Source organism: Molothrus ater, chromosome 14 (assembly GCF_012460135.2).
Source record: "Molothrus ater isolate BHLD 08-10-18 breed brown headed cowbird chromosome 14, BPBGC_Mater_1.1, whole genome shotgun sequence".
Lineage (NCBI taxonomy): Eukaryota > Metazoa > Chordata > Aves > Passeriformes > Icteridae > Molothrus > Molothrus ater.
In genome coordinates, this window is record NC_050491.2 from 8,704,927 (window position 1) to 8,724,357 (window position 19,431).

The 19,431-nt window shown below is 42.4% G+C and overlaps 2 protein-coding genes across 6 annotated transcripts in view; both read right to left on the minus strand.

Annotated features, from left to right (window-relative positions):
• Window positions 1-541: 541 nt before the first annotated feature.
• On the minus strand, window positions 542-9,987 carry VBP1 (VHL binding protein 1). The gene is made up of 6 exons (XM_036401892.2): window positions 9,877-9,987; window positions 5,743-5,867; window positions 5,085-5,151; window positions 4,525-4,623; window positions 2,664-2,802; window positions 542-1,709 (listed from the first exon to the last, which is right to left on the minus strand). The coding sequence occupies exons 1-6, from the start codon at window positions 9,964-9,966 to the stop codon at window positions 1,639-1,641; spliced, it is 591 nt and encodes a 196-aa protein (XP_036257785.1). The 5' UTR covers window positions 9,967-9,987; the 3' UTR covers window positions 542-1,638.
• A 1,049-nt stretch (window positions 9,988-11,036) lies between these two features.
• LOC118698556 (phosphatidylinositol-binding clathrin assembly protein-like) overlaps window positions 11,037-19,431 on the minus strand; it is a 29,050-nt gene continuing 20,655 nt past the window's right edge. For 2 of the 5 annotated variants that reach the window (XM_036401919.2, XM_036401916.2), the window contains 7 exons: window positions 19,199-19,315; window positions 19,052-19,082; window positions 18,460-18,580; window positions 16,519-16,542; window positions 16,336-16,392; window positions 15,906-16,013; window positions 11,037-15,349 (listed from right to left, as the gene is read on the minus strand). In XM_036401919.2, coding sequence (XP_036257812.1) covers window positions 15,335-15,349; window positions 15,906-16,013; window positions 16,336-16,392; window positions 16,519-16,542; window positions 18,460-18,580; window positions 19,052-19,082; window positions 19,199-19,315 — 473 coding nt within the window. In that variant the 3' untranslated portion in view covers window positions 11,037-15,334. The remainder of the gene's footprint in view (window positions 15,350-15,905; window positions 16,014-16,335; window positions 16,393-16,518; window positions 16,543-18,459; window positions 18,581-19,051; window positions 19,083-19,198; window positions 19,316-19,431) is intronic. The other 3 variants (XM_036401920.2, XM_036401918.2, XM_036401917.2) reach the window with 2 other exon arrangements.

The window sequence follows — 19,431 nt, forward strand, 5'->3', positions numbered from 1 at the left end:
TCTCATTAATCCAAACTGAAGAAAAAACTGTGAGAGAAAGACAGTGAGAGAAACACAGGCTGTGTGTGCAGCTGCATTTCCATCATTGCTGATGCTAGAAAAGGAAAATGGAGAGCAGCAGCCTGAGCAGTGCCACATCCTGCTGCTGTGGCAGACACCTGTTGGAGAGGACAGCAGGGCTCCACGTTCCTCTGCTGCAGCCACAGACACTGAAACAACAGCAGGGCCCTGGGGAAGGAAGAGAGGAGCCCAGGCACTTACTGCTGACCAGGGTTTACCTGCTCTCTGCCCTGCCCTGCAGCTCACTTTCTGACAGGCACAGTGTGGTGAATCACTTGCTTTCAGTCACCAATTCAGATGTGCTGACTCACACTCCCCCCCCTTTCATTCACACCAGCATCCAGCAGCCACACTTTTCACGTCTGCTGCTTCCACGGAATTTTGCATCCCCCCACGCCCAGTTAAGGGAGGGAAACACTTACAGAAGATCACACATCAAATTCATGACTTTCACACAAAGAAAAATGCACAAAACCAGCTGTTTGCCACAACTGTTTAGTTTTACTATTTTAATATCATGAAATAAAAGTACAAAAAATTTACAGGTATATTGTTTCTTACATGAAGATTGAACAGTTAACATTTGCATTTATTTTGCAGTGAAACCTGTACTCTCAGTCACAGAATGTGATTATTAGCCACTGACATCACCACTGAGCATTTCATTTTAGAAAGAAACTGCAAAGGTAAGAGGCAACAATCTCGCAAGGCTTCGTAAGGACCAATGAATACTCCAACTGTACCAGCAGAGGTCATGCTCCAGTCAGCCATCCCGACCTAAGCCAGGCTTCCCACCTGGAGGCCGAGTTCAGACATCTCAACTGGAAACCTGGGGAATGGAAATGGGAGGCTCTCACAAGCTGGGGGCTCTTGGGTCCCTGTTCAGCGCCTCCCCTGAAATACCCAACGTGGGCACAGGTATGGAAAACAGGGGTGAGGCCTGCAGGTCTGACATGCCCTGTGCTGCTCACTCCCTTCCCAGTGCTCTGAGGACAACCACAAACTGCTGCCTGTGAGGTGCTCAGAGCTCAGTGACAGGCAGTCAGCTCACCCAGAGTGACCACGAGTTTATCCATATCCAGGAATGCCTGCAGGCTGGTGCTGCCATGAACTGAATGAAACAAACCCCAAGTTTCCACTCTATTTTTGTTGTTTTCTAGAACATTACAGCTGCACATCTTCCCAGCCTAAGTCAAAGTTAACTCCATCAGCTGTACAGAGATGAGAAAGAAAAACCCTGCATTGCCTTAGCCTGTGAACATGTCAGGCTCCATTTCATACATGCCCCTCAGCTTTTCAGACAGGCTTTCAGGTAGAAATTTATTTATGATGGACTGGTCTGATCAAAATACTAAATCCTTTGCTGGACTGTGTGGTGCCTTTTCAAATAATTCATTTCATGAAGCATGCACAAAACCAAATTTTGAGTTTACAAATAAATAAAATGGTGCTCACCATTAGTTTTTATATATTTTACCATTTACTGAAATGCTGAAAGTAACTCAGTCCTGAATGAGGTTTGGGGGTGTTTAAATAAAAAATACTTGGAAATTGAAACCACATTTAAAATTGGAAAAACTATGCTTTGTTTTTGGATGGGTCTTGCTTGTTTCTTCTCTTTACGTCCCAATTATAAACTCTAGCCATATCTGAGGGTGTGGAATTAAGGAAACAGCTTTCTTATGCTAACAGAAAAGAGAAAAAAAGATTTTTAAAAAAGGAGAAAGAGCAGTTTACAGAGTTGGCCACTTAGTTACAACACTCAGTACAGAAACCATTTCTTGAAAGGTCTGACTTGGTGCAGAGCTTCAGCTCTCAGGAACACTGGTAACTGTTGGTAACTGCAGTATTTAGATCATTACTTTAAAAATATCCAAAAAGATATTGCAGAGAAACACAATTTTAGTTTTGCCTAAATCTTTGCTGATTTCAAGCCGCCCATATCAGCTGTATTTGCCTCTTTCAGGGCTCCCAAACTCCTGCTGCACTAAGACAGCTCAAGTACCAACCTGAAAGAACAAGCAGTTGTGACTTCATTCAACTAAATCTAATACTTCAGTTAATGGCTACACTCAGTAAAATAGTTTTTAACTAGAAAGTATAAAAAACAACCCCACACACCCAGGAGGTGGTTCATGACAGCATAAAGAAATTTAAAAAACACTGAGCACAGCCCAAGCCAGACCCTTGCTGGCTGCAGCAGGGCTTGTGCTGCTTGGAGGCAGCTGCAAAGGCTGTGATGGGCAGCAAAGAACAAAGTTCATGTGCTCTAGAGGAAGGGTCACTGTGGTGACCCTGTGGCTTTAAGGTGTCACCTGGGCATCAACCCAACCTTCCAGCTCACTCTGCAGCCAGTCTGGGTTACAAGCACTGCACTACATTTCATGAGGACATACACACAGGTTTTGTTACCTCTCACACACCAACCTCCAACTTAGCCCTGCCAACACAATATTCCATTACATTGCTAGGACAGTTAAGTTCACAAGTGCCACAGAATTTTGAGGAAGCCAGTCTAAGATAAAAATACATCAGAAAGTTGGCTGTTACCTGGATGTTGGCTTTCAGATACATCTCCTCCCCCCCATGAATGAAAAGGATACTGACTTCTGTAGTGGTGAACTGATCTCTGAGAAAATCCAGGTCTTCCTCTAGAAGATCGAGGTTTTTTGTGGCTGTTGACAAATTCTTCTCTAACAGAGCCTGAGCTTCATCAATATCATATTCAAGCATCACATTGGCCTGAAAAAGAAAGATTGATAAAAGCTTTTAATCTTGCATTGTAAGGACTAAGCCCCACCAAGTGTATTTTAGGCTGTTGTTCAAAACTAATCCTGTTAACAACAGACTGTCCTGACAGGCCAAGCAAGGTTCAGGACAGGCAATGCCCAAACCCACTTGAGGCCTCCACCCCTTCAGTAACTGAGTGATAAATCTCCCTAGTGACTTAAAGTTAAGCTCTCTTCCTATAGCTAAGCAAGAAGGGATTTCTTCCCCTGTGGATCACATTCAGCCTTTCAGGTATTAGCATCTCATCCTCACTGTATTTGAAAAGTGAGACATTACATTTCTTAGCAGCACCTTTCAGATGCCACACAAGTCTAGAAACAGTTTTTGTTGGATTCAAGATAGACCTCAGACTCTGTGTGGAACACTGACAAACATCTGGCACTGTCAGTAACAAGAGCTACTACAGGTACTAGAGATACAACAGGTATAAAAGTCCTCTCTGATGCCGTGGTGATGGTTTTTAATTCCACACATGGTTGTTTCAGTAAGAAGCCACCACAGGATGAGATAATAGAGCAGTATCAGGTGAAAATGCACCAATGAAGCTTTGTCCTCTTCAAGAACTGTGCCCTGAATGGAGGCACAGTCTGTGACTGACAGGATCCCACAGAAGGCTGCACTGAGCTGCCAGAGCTGGATAAGCTGCTCTCTAAAGCAAGTGGAGGACAGAGATCCCCAGTAACAGTGACACACAGCCTAACACAGAGTGCAGGCAACAAGCAGGAGAAAGGCCAAGAACACTTAAATAAAATTAATTGTGTGTGGCATTTCATTACAGCTTTTCAGTGTGAACTGTTAATAAGATGAACCTTCTCTGATGTTCTGTTAGAAAATAAACCTGGGATGTTCCATGAAAGTCAGTGTTTATGAACTCTGAAGACAGTCTCCTAATAGTAACAGCTATCAGAATTTTTTTTCTTTTTATGACAGAAGTGGGAAAGTTTGGGAGCAACTGTCCAATTAGTCTGGATGGTTCATGTGTCCAGTGTTTCTGTCCTAACCAAGAGGCTTTGTCTGGCAGCCAACACTGGGATTTAGGAACATCCATGATTTAAAAGTCTCAAAATAAGCATCAGCAGGTTAATCTCCACATATAATGAAGCCTCTAAATACAAAATGCTCCAACCTGATAGTGCTTAAGTACTTAGGAATCTAGGCTGTGAATGCTGATCCCAGCAGGCTTTAGTGCAAAGTCCACTCTAAATGCTGGCAGATACCTGTGAGCAACAGAAATCCCATCTTTCCCTAAAAAGGTGCATGAAAAGGGAAAGCAAGATGCTGAATACAAATAACATAGAGAAGATGGGAAGCTACTTGCCAAACTAAGTTATTTTGCTGGGCACATTCCCATGCCAGGCAATGTCATTAATTTGAACAAAAAGTGACAGAAATGGTAAGGGAAACACAAACAAGGTTTTTGGAAAGACCAATCGAGCAAAAAGACAATTCTCTGAAGTCTTACTGTTCAGGAACCAAAAACAATGGAACAAGAAATCTTCACTAACACACTGACGTTACCTGGTTAGATGTGCTCTGCTGCCAGGGCACAGCACCACCATGCACCCATCAACAGAATGGTGCCCACTACAACCAGGGCAGACAGCAACCAAAACTCCTTCACAAGTCTTTTATAAGTTATTGAAACAGTTTCAGAGGAAGGTCCATTTTACTTACCCCCAACCACAAACAAACTTTATCTGTAGGAGGAACTGAAGCTTTGCAGTAGAGATTATCTGCCAATAAAAATCTGGTTTCCATTGGATGTGTGGAATCCTTAAGACAAATGATAAAATTTACAATTGTTATTTTCACTGGAAATATGTTAAAGACATAAAACTTAGAATAAAGAGCACACTTTTCTGCTTTCTGCCATTGATACAGTATTAACTTTTGTGGAATTCTACATAACTTTACTTCAACGTTAAAGTTAGAGCTCCAAGAATAATGCATTTTTAAAAGATATATTTAAAAACAATACAGAAATCTCTATAAAGAATGGAGATGAAGTCAAAGCTTAGCTGCAATCTATACACTATTAAAAATGAAGTTTGCATTACAAACATTAACTGGTTTTGAACTAGCTTTCAAAAAGTACTACATACCTTTAAAAATAATTCTGTTATTTATAAAGGCATATTAAGTGTGCTCTCCAAAACATTTCTTGCAATGTGTTCTGTTAGGGTGGAAAGGTAGTTAGCTTTTCTCATACTCATTAGATATTCAAAATAATTTACCTTTTTCTTCTGCATGTGTTTTAAAATTTCTAATGTCTGTTTAATTTCAGGAATCTGACTTTTTAGCCTGTGAATTAACAACAGTCATAATTTATTATTTTACAGAGACACAAAGTTTCCTAAACAAGTGATCACTTTTATTATACAGTCCACCCTCCATTTAAAAACTTGTTAACAGCTTTTTCCAGCTTACAAAAGCAGGTTTGAAAGACATGGCATGTAAAGGCAGCTCAGCTCCAGCTTCACCTGGCCCTCACAACAGCGAGGCTGGCTGGCTTTGGAAGCACAGCAATCCACTCAGCTTTCACAAGGAACAACAACAGGAACAGTAACACCCCCCCTTTCACTAAAACACTACATTCCAAATATTTGTCATCTCCCAGAGGACAGGGAAACCTCAGCAGAAATACAGGGTGAAACCCCTGCAGGTAAAACAAACCCAGTGTGTTTATTCTGAGGCTCATGGACTATTGTGACAGTGAGAGCCACAGGACTCTGCACTGTTCAAGCCAGAGCTCCCCAGAGCTGAGGGCACTGCTCCCCCTGACAGCCCTGGCAGAGGCACTGGCATCCCAAGGCCTTCTGGGCCACTAGACTTATGATTTAAAAAACACAACTGTGCTAAACATTTCCCAAATCTGCAAAAATTACAACTTACCTCCTTTTCTTTTGAGCAAGATTAAGTTCCAGAAATTTATACTTCTGATACTGCTCATCCAACTTCTTAAGAACTACATCTGCTGTCTCATTTCCAGGCTGTTTCATAAAAGAATCTACATCTTCCTTTAAGGGGAGAAAGAAACCCTCAGTGTTAGAAGAGTTTTATGGAAATCCCAGACACAGACATGCTATCATCTTACTGCAGCTACATATAGAGGAGGTTTGAAATGTAAACTTTTTCTCTGGACTGAAGTACAAAGCATTTTGTTTCTTTCCTTAGTCATCTCTTCATTTCCCCCTCCCTGCTTTTTTTTTTTTTTTTTTTTTTTTTAGGGAATTAAGGGACAGGTGCAAGGATTGCTTCATAACCATATCTGTGAGAACATGGTTAGTGGTGCTTTCAGTCCTGGCTGATGTCAAGGGCCACCTTACAGGGGTGGGTGTCCACGGGGCATGGCTAAACCTGGGTTTCCTACCTGGAAAGCAGGGATAATGCTTCTCTGTGGCTAACCAGATCATGAACTATTTTGGACAAAACTGATGAAGGAAAAGAGCCTGATCAAGCATGTTGTGGCAGAGGAAGATGCAAAGGGGGGAAAGCTGAGGTATTTGCTCAGACAGGCACTATGGAAGTGAACAGCCTGGTTTCAAAAGCTCCTTCTATGGTTAGCAGGAAGCCACAGAAACCTCCAGAGAACAACTCCAGCCAGTCCTACCATCAACTGACAGTGAGAGCCACGGACTGGCAGGAAAAGCTGCCAGAGAAGAAAGGCCTGAGCTGGCAAGGATGTCAAGCTTGGCATGTGCCTCCTTCAGAACCCCAGGAAGCAGCTCATCTGCTGGGGGCCAGTGTTCCCAGCTGCTGAAAGGTACATCAGGGATCAACCACGTGTTTCTGGCCTCAGACCATGTACACACAATTCCAGACAACCCCACCCCCACAGAGAGGTAATTCTGCCCTTGTCTACACAGCTCAGTAAAATCTGATGGAAGCCCTACCACAGGCCCCTTCAGCTCCTCCTTTTGAACTTGGTGTCTCCATTCCAGAAGCTTCCCACCAGAAAATGACTGTAATATGTTACTAAAGTGATACCAAAGATGGAGCTGCTCCCCCTCATTATGATCCCTTAACTCTCCTGGCTAAAGAAACTTACTAGGAAATTACTGAATCTGGTAAGGAGTCCCTGCCTTCCTTATCATAAAGGAAATCTGTAGCAGAACATGAACTCCACAACCTGCAGCAGGCAGCACTGTCCAGGTGGTAGATCCAAATCAAGAGACCACAGCTCAGACTGCTTGAAAAATGCCTCGAGGGAGGAGCTACCTCACAGTCAGGGAAGCATTCCTGCCTCTGGATAAAGCTCCCAGAGAAGCCTTCAACAAAGAAAACAAGGGTTAGGTATGGGAAGGTGTTGTGGAAGTGAGGCCTGAGGATAGTGTGAAATGGAACTCCCTCTTGTGGAGGCAGCTCTGCTTGTTTAAACCAGCTGGGGCAGAGAGCAAAAGCAGGGGGCAGCAGCTCCCCCACACGTGCCTGGCACCCAGCTCTGCCTCAGCTGCCATCTGTGTGTGCACAGGGACAGTACTGAAACAAAGATGCTGAGAAATGAATCCAGAAGTAAATCCAGGCCCCCTGCATACTGGTGATCTCCTGCCACTGCATAATGTCCCAGCTCAAGGTGAGCTCAGATTTACCCCCAGGGTGTTCCTGCTGGGGCTTCCAAGCCTGGTCAGGCTCTTGTCCCACCTCCCCATCTGCAAGGCTGAGGCACAGTCACTTCTTTAAGCTTGACCAGAGCAGCTCTGAGGCACAGCTGGCTGCCAAAGCCATTAGGATCCCCACTTTGTGGTGTGTTCACAGCACCACCACTGCAGAATTCTTACAACACTTACAGCTTCTGCAGGGACCTGCCAAAACTCATCTGTATCTTTTTAGGAAGAGAATTCACTGGCAAAGCAGCATTTTGCAAAGCTCAAGCCAAGGCCCGGGAATGCTCTGCAGAGCCCTGAAGTGCAGCAGGACAGCCCATTCCCACGTGTCCCTAGGGTTCTCTTCTGAGTGGTGACCCAAATAAAGAGCTGCAGGCATGCACTCTGCAGAGCTTCATCACCTGGGGGCATGTGCAGAGAACATGACAAGAGACACCTACTGCAGACCTGCAGCCTCACACCTGCTGAAGGAGGCAGAACAAAGAAGGCATTTCATTTGGAAATGTCTGGGCAACAGCTCAAAACCACCAAGCTGAAACTTCTGTTTTGAGAGTTTGTTATCCAGTAAAACCCTGCATCTTAACACTACTTACTCTGAGTGCTGAACATCACTTGGAACCTGGAGAGGGGCAGGAGTGTAAGAACAACGGCCTCAGAGAAGGCGTGAGGAGCCTCTACTGAACCAAGACACTGACAGGAAACATCTCTGAAGACAAGATCCACAGTGAGACTGCCCATGCAGCATGTGGTGTGGGAAATGCCAAGCAAGAGATCAGCAAGTCTTTAAATGTTTTTGAAATAGAAACCTATTTTCTGAAATAAAAAAAGCTCTAGTAAAACCTACCCTCAAGACAGTAGTATTTTCACTCTGCAGAGCAGAATACCATTACAACTCCTCAGTGCAGGCTTATTTTGAATAAAAGAAAGTCTATTTTAACATCTACATCCAAGTACTCTATGATTACCATCGAGGATCTCTTCTGCAGACATACCTGTATTTGACCAGAGCACCTCTCAAAACTGAGAATTAGGAAGTTTCCAAGATGTTCAGATCCAGAGATTATGAAGATCCACAAGGTTTTGAAGAACTGAAGAGAAGCACAGGACTTATGCACAGCCCCAGCACTCTTGGAGCCATGTGACACAGCACACAAGATATTTCAGACATGGGTACTGAAAGGAAACTACATGGAACCAAACAGAGCAGCTACAAAGGCAGCCACCAGCATGGGATGAGGGATGTGACAGATGCCCTTAGAGTGTTTGCTGAGGCTGTTTATGTCCTGCTTCCTGCCAGGGTGGCCACCTTGACCACAGAGTCAGCAGAGACCACAGGTTCTCCTCTGTCAGGATCAGTGAGGTCTCACAGGGCAGCTGAAGACAGGCTCTTCCCTTTCACTTTCATCTTTGCTGGTCTCTCATGAAGCATGGAAGGAAGTTAGCTGGAAGAAGCAACAGTTTTCCAGCCCACTAAGGATTTGTCAGATCCTAATTACTGTTAAAAGACCTTAAAGGAATAGGAAGAACTGGATCACTGGAAGTTAATGCACTGCACCTGTCTGGTCAGGTCCTATGCCCAGACAAGACACAGCAGCAGTACAAGCACTACATCTAGAAACACCAAAATGCAAGTCAAACAAATTTATAAAGCAGTAGTATCGGATGGGGCAGACATCCAACACTTCCCAAGATCCCCAAGGCAGCTAGGTACAACCACTGTGATCAATAGTTATCGATCAAAGGAAATAAAACAGCAATCAAGACTGTGTACCAAGAGTGAGCTCACAGCTGAAAGTGGACAACGGATGATTGTGAAATTATGCCACTGCATCAGTCACGGATTCCTGCTTTTGAACCCCTCAACAGAATCATCAAACCCTCGGTAAATCAGTTTTTAAAGCTGAATAAACAAGTTCGGCCTGTTTTCCAGAAAATACACATTTGCTGGTTTTCAAGAACACATAGGCGCTTCTGAAAAGTGAATCTTCTCAGCAGTGTAGAACTTGATTAAGAGACGAAGATGCACGAAAGGTGTTTGAGCAGGGCAGGTTATCCATGGAGCAGGAGCGGCCAGGCGTGCCCCGCCCGGTGCGTGCCGGAGGGCTCTCCCCACACGGGGCTCTCTGCCGAGCCCGGCAGCGCAATAAGGCGGTACTGCTGAACACGGGCAGCTTGGGATGGAACAGAGCAATCACCCGGGAAAAGGCCCGGACTGAAGCTGTGCAGGGCCTCCGCCGCCCTCACCCCCGGTACCGCCCGCCCGCCGAGGTGCCGCCTCACGGGGCCGGGCCCGGCTGGCGGAGCGCAGCCCCCACCCCTCGGCCCCGCACCGCATGAACGCCGCCTCGGGGATGCCCAGCCCCACTGCCGGGACCCTTCCCCAGGAACCCCTCCCCAGAGCTGCCCAGCCGGCCCCACTCACCACGAACGCCGCCTCAGGGATGCCGAGCGGGCCGCGCTTCCCGCCCGCTGCTGCTGCCGCCGCCGCCTCGCTGCCTCCGGCCGCCGCCATTTGGGAACGGACGGTGCATGCGCGGCGTGCGCCACAGGCGTCATCGCGTCAGCGCCGAGCGGGGCGCGGGCACCGCCCATTGGCCCAGGAGGGTGAGGAGGCGGGGCAGGAAGGGAGGGCTCCGGTGCGAGAGGGAAGGATCCGGCAGAGAGGGGCGGGCTCCGCTATGTAGGGGAAGGCTCCACTATGAAAGGGAAGGATCCGGCAGAGAGGGGCGGGCTCCGCTATGTAGGGGAAGGGTCCACTATGAAAGGGAAGGATCCGGCAGAGAGGGGCAGGCTCCGCTATGTAGGGGAAGGCTCCACTATGAAAGGGAAGGATCCGGCAGAGAGGGGCGGGCTCCGCTATGTACGGGAAGGCTCCGGCAGCGGGGACTGCCTGGGGTGGCCGGGACTGAGGGCCTTGCCTGCCCTGTCGCGGGAAGGCGATGCCGCCTGTCCCACCCTGTGCTTCTGCCTGCGGAGGAAGCGCCCTTGTTTCTAAACGCAGCTGCTCTGCCTATCCCACAGCGCAGATGCCAAACCAAATAGAGCCAATGCCTTTAACAATCTACAATAACCATTCCGAAAGGATCAGCGGTAATGCCTGCCCTGCATTCACACGCACAGGCTGCTCCCGACCCGTGCCCTCACAGCCGGCTCGCTGCAGCCCGGCCGAGCCGCAGCTCATTGCTGCTGCCCAGGCCTCAGCTCTGAGATGGAGACCAACACGAATAAACTACTAAATAGTCCAAGCTTACAACTGAAAACAGATCTCTGAAACCTAAAGAAACAAAAATACTGCTATTAAGAATGGAGTTTTCTGCTGTAGAAAGAAGGAGCAGCTGCAGCACCCCCATGTCCTCACCCTGCTGCAGGCCCTCCACACTGCTGGAATGATGATGGCGGGGAAGGAATCCAGCTCCAGGCAAACTCCGCCAAGGCTCACAGTGTCCCTGGAGCCTCCTCTTCTCCAGTGTAAACACAGAGGAGGAACAAGCCAGTTAAACACTCTAATTCAGCCATGGCTTATAGGCATTATAGAAAGCCTTAAGCCTGAGAACACAAAAAATGATCACATATACACATGCCTTGCATATGCCAAAGTTTATTTTTTTCCAAAACCTGTTTCATCAAATATGTGGATACGAGCAGTTTTTTAAAAAATGAACAATTTGCATATTAACAAATTGTGAAGTTCCACAATTAAAATATCAACACAGCCAGTCTTGTGCTTAGGCTTATTTTTTAAAAAATTCATAGAACATAAATCCTTAGATTTTTTTCCAGTTTGTGGCTAGTATATTTTCCACACATTCTGTATTCTTATAAAATGAAGGAACTCACAGAAAGGAACATCTGTACAAGAATACATCTGAAAAAAAGCAACCTAAATTATCATAGCTCCTTTTAAATAAATATCCAATAAAAGGCACAAACCTGTTTATGGGAGAAAACATAACATACAAAACAAGACCTATTAAATAAATAAAGTGTGGGTTGGGGTGAGGGAAATCTGTTCCAGCACCTATTTTGTCATTGCTCCAAGATAAGATTCCAGCCAAACATTTGGTAAAGGATTAAGCTTAATCACAAGGATACACATCTGAGATATACTGAAAGATTTGATGTTACAATTCCTGTTGTAACTGTACCAGTTACTACAATCTCTTTAAATAGCTGATTATGAGAATCTGCATAAAGTAGTGATGCAGAAATGTACAGATCAATGACAAGTCAGATACAGCTTCAGAGTCATAGCAACAGGTTTTCTATAGTCCTAGCTATCAGTAATGTATAAATGATAACATGTACAGTTTCCATTGCTCAAAAATATAATCTTTTCAATGGAAATAAATGACTGATACAGTGCCTTTAGATGTTATCCTTACAATACAAACTACCCCAAACAAAGTTTTCCTTTTTATGTACAAATTAAGCACCGATCCACAGTGCATACTATTCTAATTGTAACCCCCCCATCCCTGCCACACATCAAAATACCCAGCTGGGGATAGATACACCCTGTATTCAATCTTGTAGTCAGAAGTTCTGTTGTTACTTTTGTGTGTGTGGTTTTTGCTGTTGGTTTTGTTTTTTTCTTAAACAAAAGTCCATTTGTTATTTTACCTACAAATATTCCACCACTATGTGCACAGAACAGATTTTTCTAGTACACATGTCCAAAATTTATTTAAAAAAAAATCAGTAACTTCTTGGAGGCAAAGTCAAACTACATCTTGAGAACATTAGAAAACCCCAGTTATTTAGAGGTACATGTTCAAGTCCAAGAGACCTCACACAATCCACCTTTCCAAAGTCCCTCAGAAGCCATCCAATGGCATGTTCCATGACAGCCTGCCTGTAGCAGCACCAGGTCCCAACAGTGAGGCTCAAGTGACCCACTAAAGTACAATAATGCAAAGCGTACAGCACAAATCACAGTCTTCCTCCTCGTTCAGACAAACATGGAGAGACATCTTAGTCATCAGCTTCCTGAAGTATTCAGAACATGATTGTGATCCAATGAGTCAGAAGGAAAATCACATTTATATACATCTCTCTTGACTCCTCACAACTGCTGTTAGCAGTTTCTGCAGGCTGGTACAGTCACCCTCAAGAACAACGTTGGTGTTCAAAGTGGGGTTTTTTTGTGGAGAATAGCCATAAAAGCCTTGACAGCATCCTAAGTCCTTGGTTTTCACTTCTCATGTATGTTATTTAAACACATACTCTGCCATTTTGTGTGTTCCAACACATGCACAAGAAAGAGTTGGGCAAAACCCAGTCCTGTGCACTTGTGTGCAGAGAGAAGGTACAAAGTGATCTTGGCTTCACAAGGATCAAGCTGCAAGCTGTGTTTCAAAGCAACAGAAGAAAGCAGGTTATAAAGTTCTTAAAACATACTTTGTGGCTGTTTCTCCTTTTTTAATACTAATAAGTTGGTATCAGACAGCTTTGCTACAAGAAAGCAGACCAAAAGAACCATTAAAAGATCCAGAGCAAATCAGAAGTAGTGCAAGCTATTATCCAGTACTAAATCCATTTCTGAGCCAGGTATATTCCAGATATTCAGAATGCTCTGAAATAAAGTTATTACAAATATATACTGCTTGCCAGGCATTTATTTGCATATTTTATTAAAATAACATGTTATCACTTATACAACTCAGTATAAGAAAGAGACCTAACAGCTTACAGTGCTAGGAACTGCCTGCTTGTAGCACTCTCACTTCTGCCATTAATGCCCAGACATTCATAACTACATGGACTGATCTAATTTGAACACAAGACTTTTGACTGCTGAATGAATCTATGGAATTCAGTATTTCTTAAATAAACAGTCCCCTCACCACAACGACCCATTCTAAATGGCATCTATTCCCTCAGCATGTGGAGGGCAACTATAGGCACTGAAGAACTCATTGGCTTAAAATTGTACAATTGTTCAACCCAATAAAGGTGGATTAAAGCTTGAAGCCCTTTGTAATTCAAACTTGAACATTAAACTACCATCTACTGAGTCCAAATTCTTTGAAAATCCATATACGTCAAGGAACACTGAGTTTTAAATGTCTGCAAGGTTTCATTTTCCAGGAAATCAGCAGTTACAGATTTCAAGGGTTGAGGAGAGGAGTTTTATTTTGTTTCTTTTGTATTGATTCATTGGGCAAAATATTTACCATAGAGTTAAGAAATACTATTTTTGCACTCTTTGGACAGAATTAAGCATTTGGAAAAATAGAAGGGTTGTTCTCACTCTGAGGAATGTGCTTTATTTAGAAGTTCTCTACAGGAGAGTTTGACAAGATTCTCAGGCCTAGCTGCATTTATGGTGAGAGTGAGAGATATTTCTGCAATTACAGACTCTCCCCAAAGATAAAAGACATATGATGCTGGAGGTGTATTATAACAATAGAAAACTCAGCTTTAATATTAATCATTATTAGAAATAATTTTACAGGAGAGCTTTTCATTGCATTTTGCCACAAAACTTCTGGAGGAAAAGTTCCCACTTCTATCTACTTAATTATAACTAATGGGTTTTTTTAATGCTATCACTTTTTATTGGACAGTGAAAAATACAAGGCATTTTCATAGCCAATTTCAGTTCTGGAGGAAGATTCTTAAGTACAAAACAAGTTCCAGAAGTCTGTACACATCTGACCCATTGTGAACAGCAATATTACATAAATTAGTTGATTTTAAAGATTTTCCTCTCAAAAAGAGTCCGGATTTCTTAAGGTAGCATTTTTATATTGAAATTACTACAGAAGAAGAAGATTACTGCAGCATCAAAGAAACAACTATCTAAAAGTTTACATGTATTTACACATTTAAAAATAATTATTTTTATATGGTTTACAACTAGGTTCTTATTTCAAAAAAGAAGCACAAGCTATTCTCTACAGCTGGATAATTTCAAAATAGTTGCCAGTTCATGAGTGTCAGCATGATTGCAAGGTTTGAGTCTTCTGACCTAATGGACTTTAGAAAGAAGAGTTGGCTCTCTTGCCTCCACTGCAGTTATCAACAAAGCTCTCAGAGTGCTGCAGTGCTGGGGCACTGACAGACCCTGGCTCCCAAGGCTGCTCTCCCCTGAGCCCCTGGTGGGAGGTGCCACCTGCAGAGAAGGTACCTGTGAAGTGCAGCTGCTGGAGCTGCAAGAGCTGTTCTGGAACACACTCATTTCCCCATGTCTGTCACAGACTTGCAGCTGCTGGCTCTTTTAACTCAGCCCTGTCATACTGACATACCAATGGAGCAATTTATTATTTTTACTATGTCTGTGTAATATGTGTCTTGTTGATTCACAGCATTTCAAACTCACATTATAAAGTTTGCAAATTACTATAAGTTATTCTAATGTGAAAAAGCTGTCTGATTTCACACAATGTTGGCCTTATGATAATGCAAGCACTGCTCTATCAGAGTATTTATTAGAGCACATAAAAATTTTATTGCTCAACTTGATTTTGTGTTGTGTCTTGGTTACAGCAGCCACAGAATTTATGAACAAAATAAATAACTTTGACATTCTCAGTCAATTCCTAAGGTAATCCACTGATGATTAAGGTTGTAGAGCAATCATGTAACCTTCTCCTTGATTTTGAACATGGTAATCCAGCTTGCACCTTCTGAGTCAACCTCAATAAAAATAGTTTTCTGCTGAGCAGTTAAAAAAAAAAAATCAGGAAACAAACATGACTTCACACTGCAGTGACTGTTATAAACAAGAATCTCTAAAGCATTGCAGTTCAAAATAATATTGTATTATACAGGGAATAAGCAGTTGCCCTGTTCAGGAATACATCATGGAAAGATTGAAATTCAGTCTTTTCTTTTTTACCAGTATTTGGTTGTTGTCACATCTTGTTGCTTTGGTGGTTCTACATGAACTGTATCTGTGAAACAAAGATTATGTATTAATGCCACTTATATAACAAATGCTTTCCCAGTGTTTTAGAATAAAGAATCTATTTGGCTGCTTTGTTACTTTTAAGTCTATAGGCTTTGGCACTTGAAAAAACCCAAAGAACATTAAAACCAATGTATTTGGATGACAAGAGTACAGTTTCTCCAGCTTGAATGATCTCTTGTCCATGCATTTTTCCCTCCCACATCACCTGATCCTTGAAGAAGCTTCCAGCACTGCTCTGGTCAGCATGAGTAAACCAAGTATCCAGCTAATGTCATAGGGAGAATAAAACCTACATACCTTCACCACTCCTGTTTACTTATTACTGAAACAGTGAGAAGTAAAAATCTGATTTTCACTTTCTTCCTTGCTTCCTGCAATTCCATCATCTGAATTTACCTTCTCACCAGAAAAAGTTGCTGCCCTTGAGGAACCCCTCACTTGCACATGCAGAAATACACCTGCAGCCTTTAATGAAGCATTTGGTTGTGTTTGCCAGGGCTGAAGCTTCAATATTAACAAGATTAAAGAGCACTGTTCACCTGAGTTTCAGAAACGGGTGCAAAAGGATTTGTTGGCCTTAGACCAGGCTGTGTGTACATCATTGTCTGAGGTGCCATCAAAGGAGCAGCTCCAACCTGAGGAGGTACCTGTGAGAAAAACAAAAACCCCACAAAACCAAATATATCAAATTCAAACTACTTCCACAAGATACATCTTTTTGCATTTGAAGTATAGTAGAAAAGAAAAATATAGACACACAGAGAATAAAGTCAAAGTTTTTAAAAAACACTGCTATATCAACCCCAGAGTCATCTCTTCCAATGCAGAATGAGAAACATACCAGATTTCACACACTATTGCCAACACATTTAATGTGCAGGATGGTTTGAACATCATAATTCATGACATGAAACCCACTGGTAGAGACAACTCAATTTTCAGGAATTCAAAACAAATCAAGCTTCTTACCATTCCATATACAGGCACTTGAGGTGTGGTCAATGGGTATGTGATAGGAGCAGGTACCTTTAAACAAGAAAATTTTAAATTTTAGATAAACTCATGCATACTTAGTAATAGATCTACAGAACTTTGAAAACCACATTTTTCAATACTAAAAATAACCAATGTATTTACAAGAAATGGACTTACATATGCAGGATAGTGTACTCCATTCTGGCATAGCAAAAGGATAAGATAGAAAATTATTTAATAGGTATTCATGCTGGAAATTCTAACTAAGGGATGGATTCAAGTCCAGTACCATAACAGCTTTTAACTATGCTTATTTATTAAAACCATTAAACCATGAGGAAAAAAGTGCAAGGACAGTAACATAAGTTAATAAGCTTAGAAAGTTACCACTAGTACAATTTACAGCAAAATTAGAAATTTTACTACACCTAGCCAGATTTGAGCATATTGCTTGCACAAGCACGTGTGTGAGAAGCTTTTAGAGGGCATGGCATGCAATGCTCCTTCTTCCTCCCATTATTGGAGAAGGGCATAGGAAAAAAAGCCAAGACAGCCAGTGACCATTTGGTTTAGGAACTGAATAGCAGCAGATGTTTAGTCAGGTTGGTGTTGCCCACATACTAACATCTGATGTCAGCACATATCACAGTATGACAAGAGAAAAATGAAGAGCATTTTTAGCCTTATATCAGGTTACATTCACAGGCCCAGCAATGCACGTGCTTCCTAAGGCCATGCTTTGTTAAGCTGTGCTAATTCCACTGAACCCCAGGTGCTGGTTAAACCCTTGGCTATGGGACAGGATGCAGTGGTTCATGAATTGGAGGGTGAGCTCTGAGGGCCAGAGGCCAGCCAGGACACTGAGACCTCTGCAGTTCTGGGGCACACATTTTAAAGAGGCTCAGAGCTGAGCTAGATCTTGACATCAGTAATTGTTTGGAGCTCCAGGAAAAGGCATGACCAGACACCTGGCATAAAACAGTCAAATGCTTAGACCTGATGAACATATGAAATCAAAACATCACTTGAAATCCACAGTGATCAATGGGCACTAAGGTACCCTCTATGTTCCAGAAATAAAAATGCATCAGCACTCTAACAACACATTCTAGAGCACCTAGAGGGGATAAAGAGATTGTATGGTCTCAAAAAATCTCAAATGGGAATGCAATAACACTGTGCCCTCTCATCAAATTTTTTAGTTTAATTTTTGAGTCCAATACTGGATTTAATACTGTATTCAACTTCTCTAATTCTGAATGAGCATAGTCATAAGACAAGGAAAATAGGCATTAGGCAAAACTATGCTTATTGCAAAATTAAGTCAGACAGCAGTCCAAAATTCACAGGAAGTGTGGTAATTATCCTAGTTGTCTATGTAACTGAGATGAACATCTACTTCCCTCTAAGAGCTATATTTTAGAAGTGATTCATATTTCTATGAATATAACACAGTTGAAAAATCTTCTTAAATCATAGAAAAGTCAGTTGCCTACAAATACTCCTCCTACAAATGAAAATTCTTCATTTAAATAACTATAAAAGATACATTTAACATTTTCTACTGTGTTAAAAATATGAAGTTGCTGTTGAGCATTATCAGAAGTCCAAAGTGCTGCTTGACCTCCTTATTAGGGTGCCTTGCAGGGGTTGCAGCAGTGTTTCATGATAAAACTGAAAAAGGAGCAAAGACTGGAAGGAACAGCAGTTTTGCCCTTAAAACACATTCTTTGGATTCTTAAAGGTGAATTTTTGTGTGCACATTTGCATGTGAGGGGGAGTGGGAACATCTCAAACATGCACATCAGGAATTTTCTGGACTGGGATCACTTGTTTCAATCCCGAAAGAATTTATGAACTGAGACAGGTAATCCACCCTTCACTTGAGTCGTAAGCCCTTAGTGGACAAGTTTTTCAGTGAGGGAAATAAAGCATGCTAAAATCTCTACCTCATTCAGTAAGATCCTATGATCCTGTAAGCATTCCCTGCTACCCCCAGTCTTGTATCAAATGCCTTTGAATTTGAAAATTAAATTTAATTAAATTATTTTTAAATGAATGCAAGCAGAGAAGCAGCAGTTGCTAGAATGAAGTGTGATTTCACAGTACAGAAATTACCATGTGTGGAATAGTGGGTAAGGGAGTTGGGGTCCACGTGGTTGATGTGCTTGTTTTTGCTTGCCAGTTTGTTCCACCAGTAAGTTTTTTCTCTGTAGGCTGAGACCACTGCATATCTGATCTAAAATGAAGCCATGGTGTTAGTTTTCATGGAGAGACAACATCTAGAGTAAAACAACATGACAGGAAACCCAAACATCCCTTAATGCATGCACACAGCTGAAATCTATGAAGAAGCACTCAGAATTTCAGTAATTACTTATGTATCTCCTCTCCTGTAAGTGTGAAGTCTGGGGCTTCTGTTTGTGTTAAAAATGAACTATCAGTGCTGCACTGTGCATATAATGACTAACTGGAGTTTGAGGTAACTTTTTTAGTGTTTCATAAAAATACAGCAATTGCAAAACTAATTAAAGTGAGTTACTTTAAAAGTTAAGGTTGGCCACGTTGTGCTGACTGACCACAAACATACTGTTCCAATGCACTTGTCAGTTATTCTGGATTGTTTCAAGAGATGAGATCCTTGCCATGTTAGTGCCAGAGACTTTCAAACACTCATGTGAGAATATTCTAAGTACATATAGGCACTTACTTTTTCGATGGAGTTCCTCCAAAGCCAAGATCTGTGGGGGTAAAGAAGCAGACAAAATCCTTAAGCATTTTAATTTTGGAGGGAAAAAAAGCTTATTTTGCTTTTAGTAAAAAATGGGAAAGTAAATTTTAAAAGCTTCACACTTACTTCCTACTAGGTTTGCAAGTGAAGAATCAAGGTCATTTGCTAAAATTTTTCCACTTTGCTGGCTGGTTACAGTGGCTCTTTGACTTTGTGGTGGTACTGTGGGTTGCAATACATCATCTAGAAAGTTAAAACCTAAACAAAGAAAATAAACTGTTAACAAAATGGTTACATTACATTTAATAAATGACATCTGTAGGCCAGGGAGGTATTGTCTTTAGAGAACTAATTTGAGT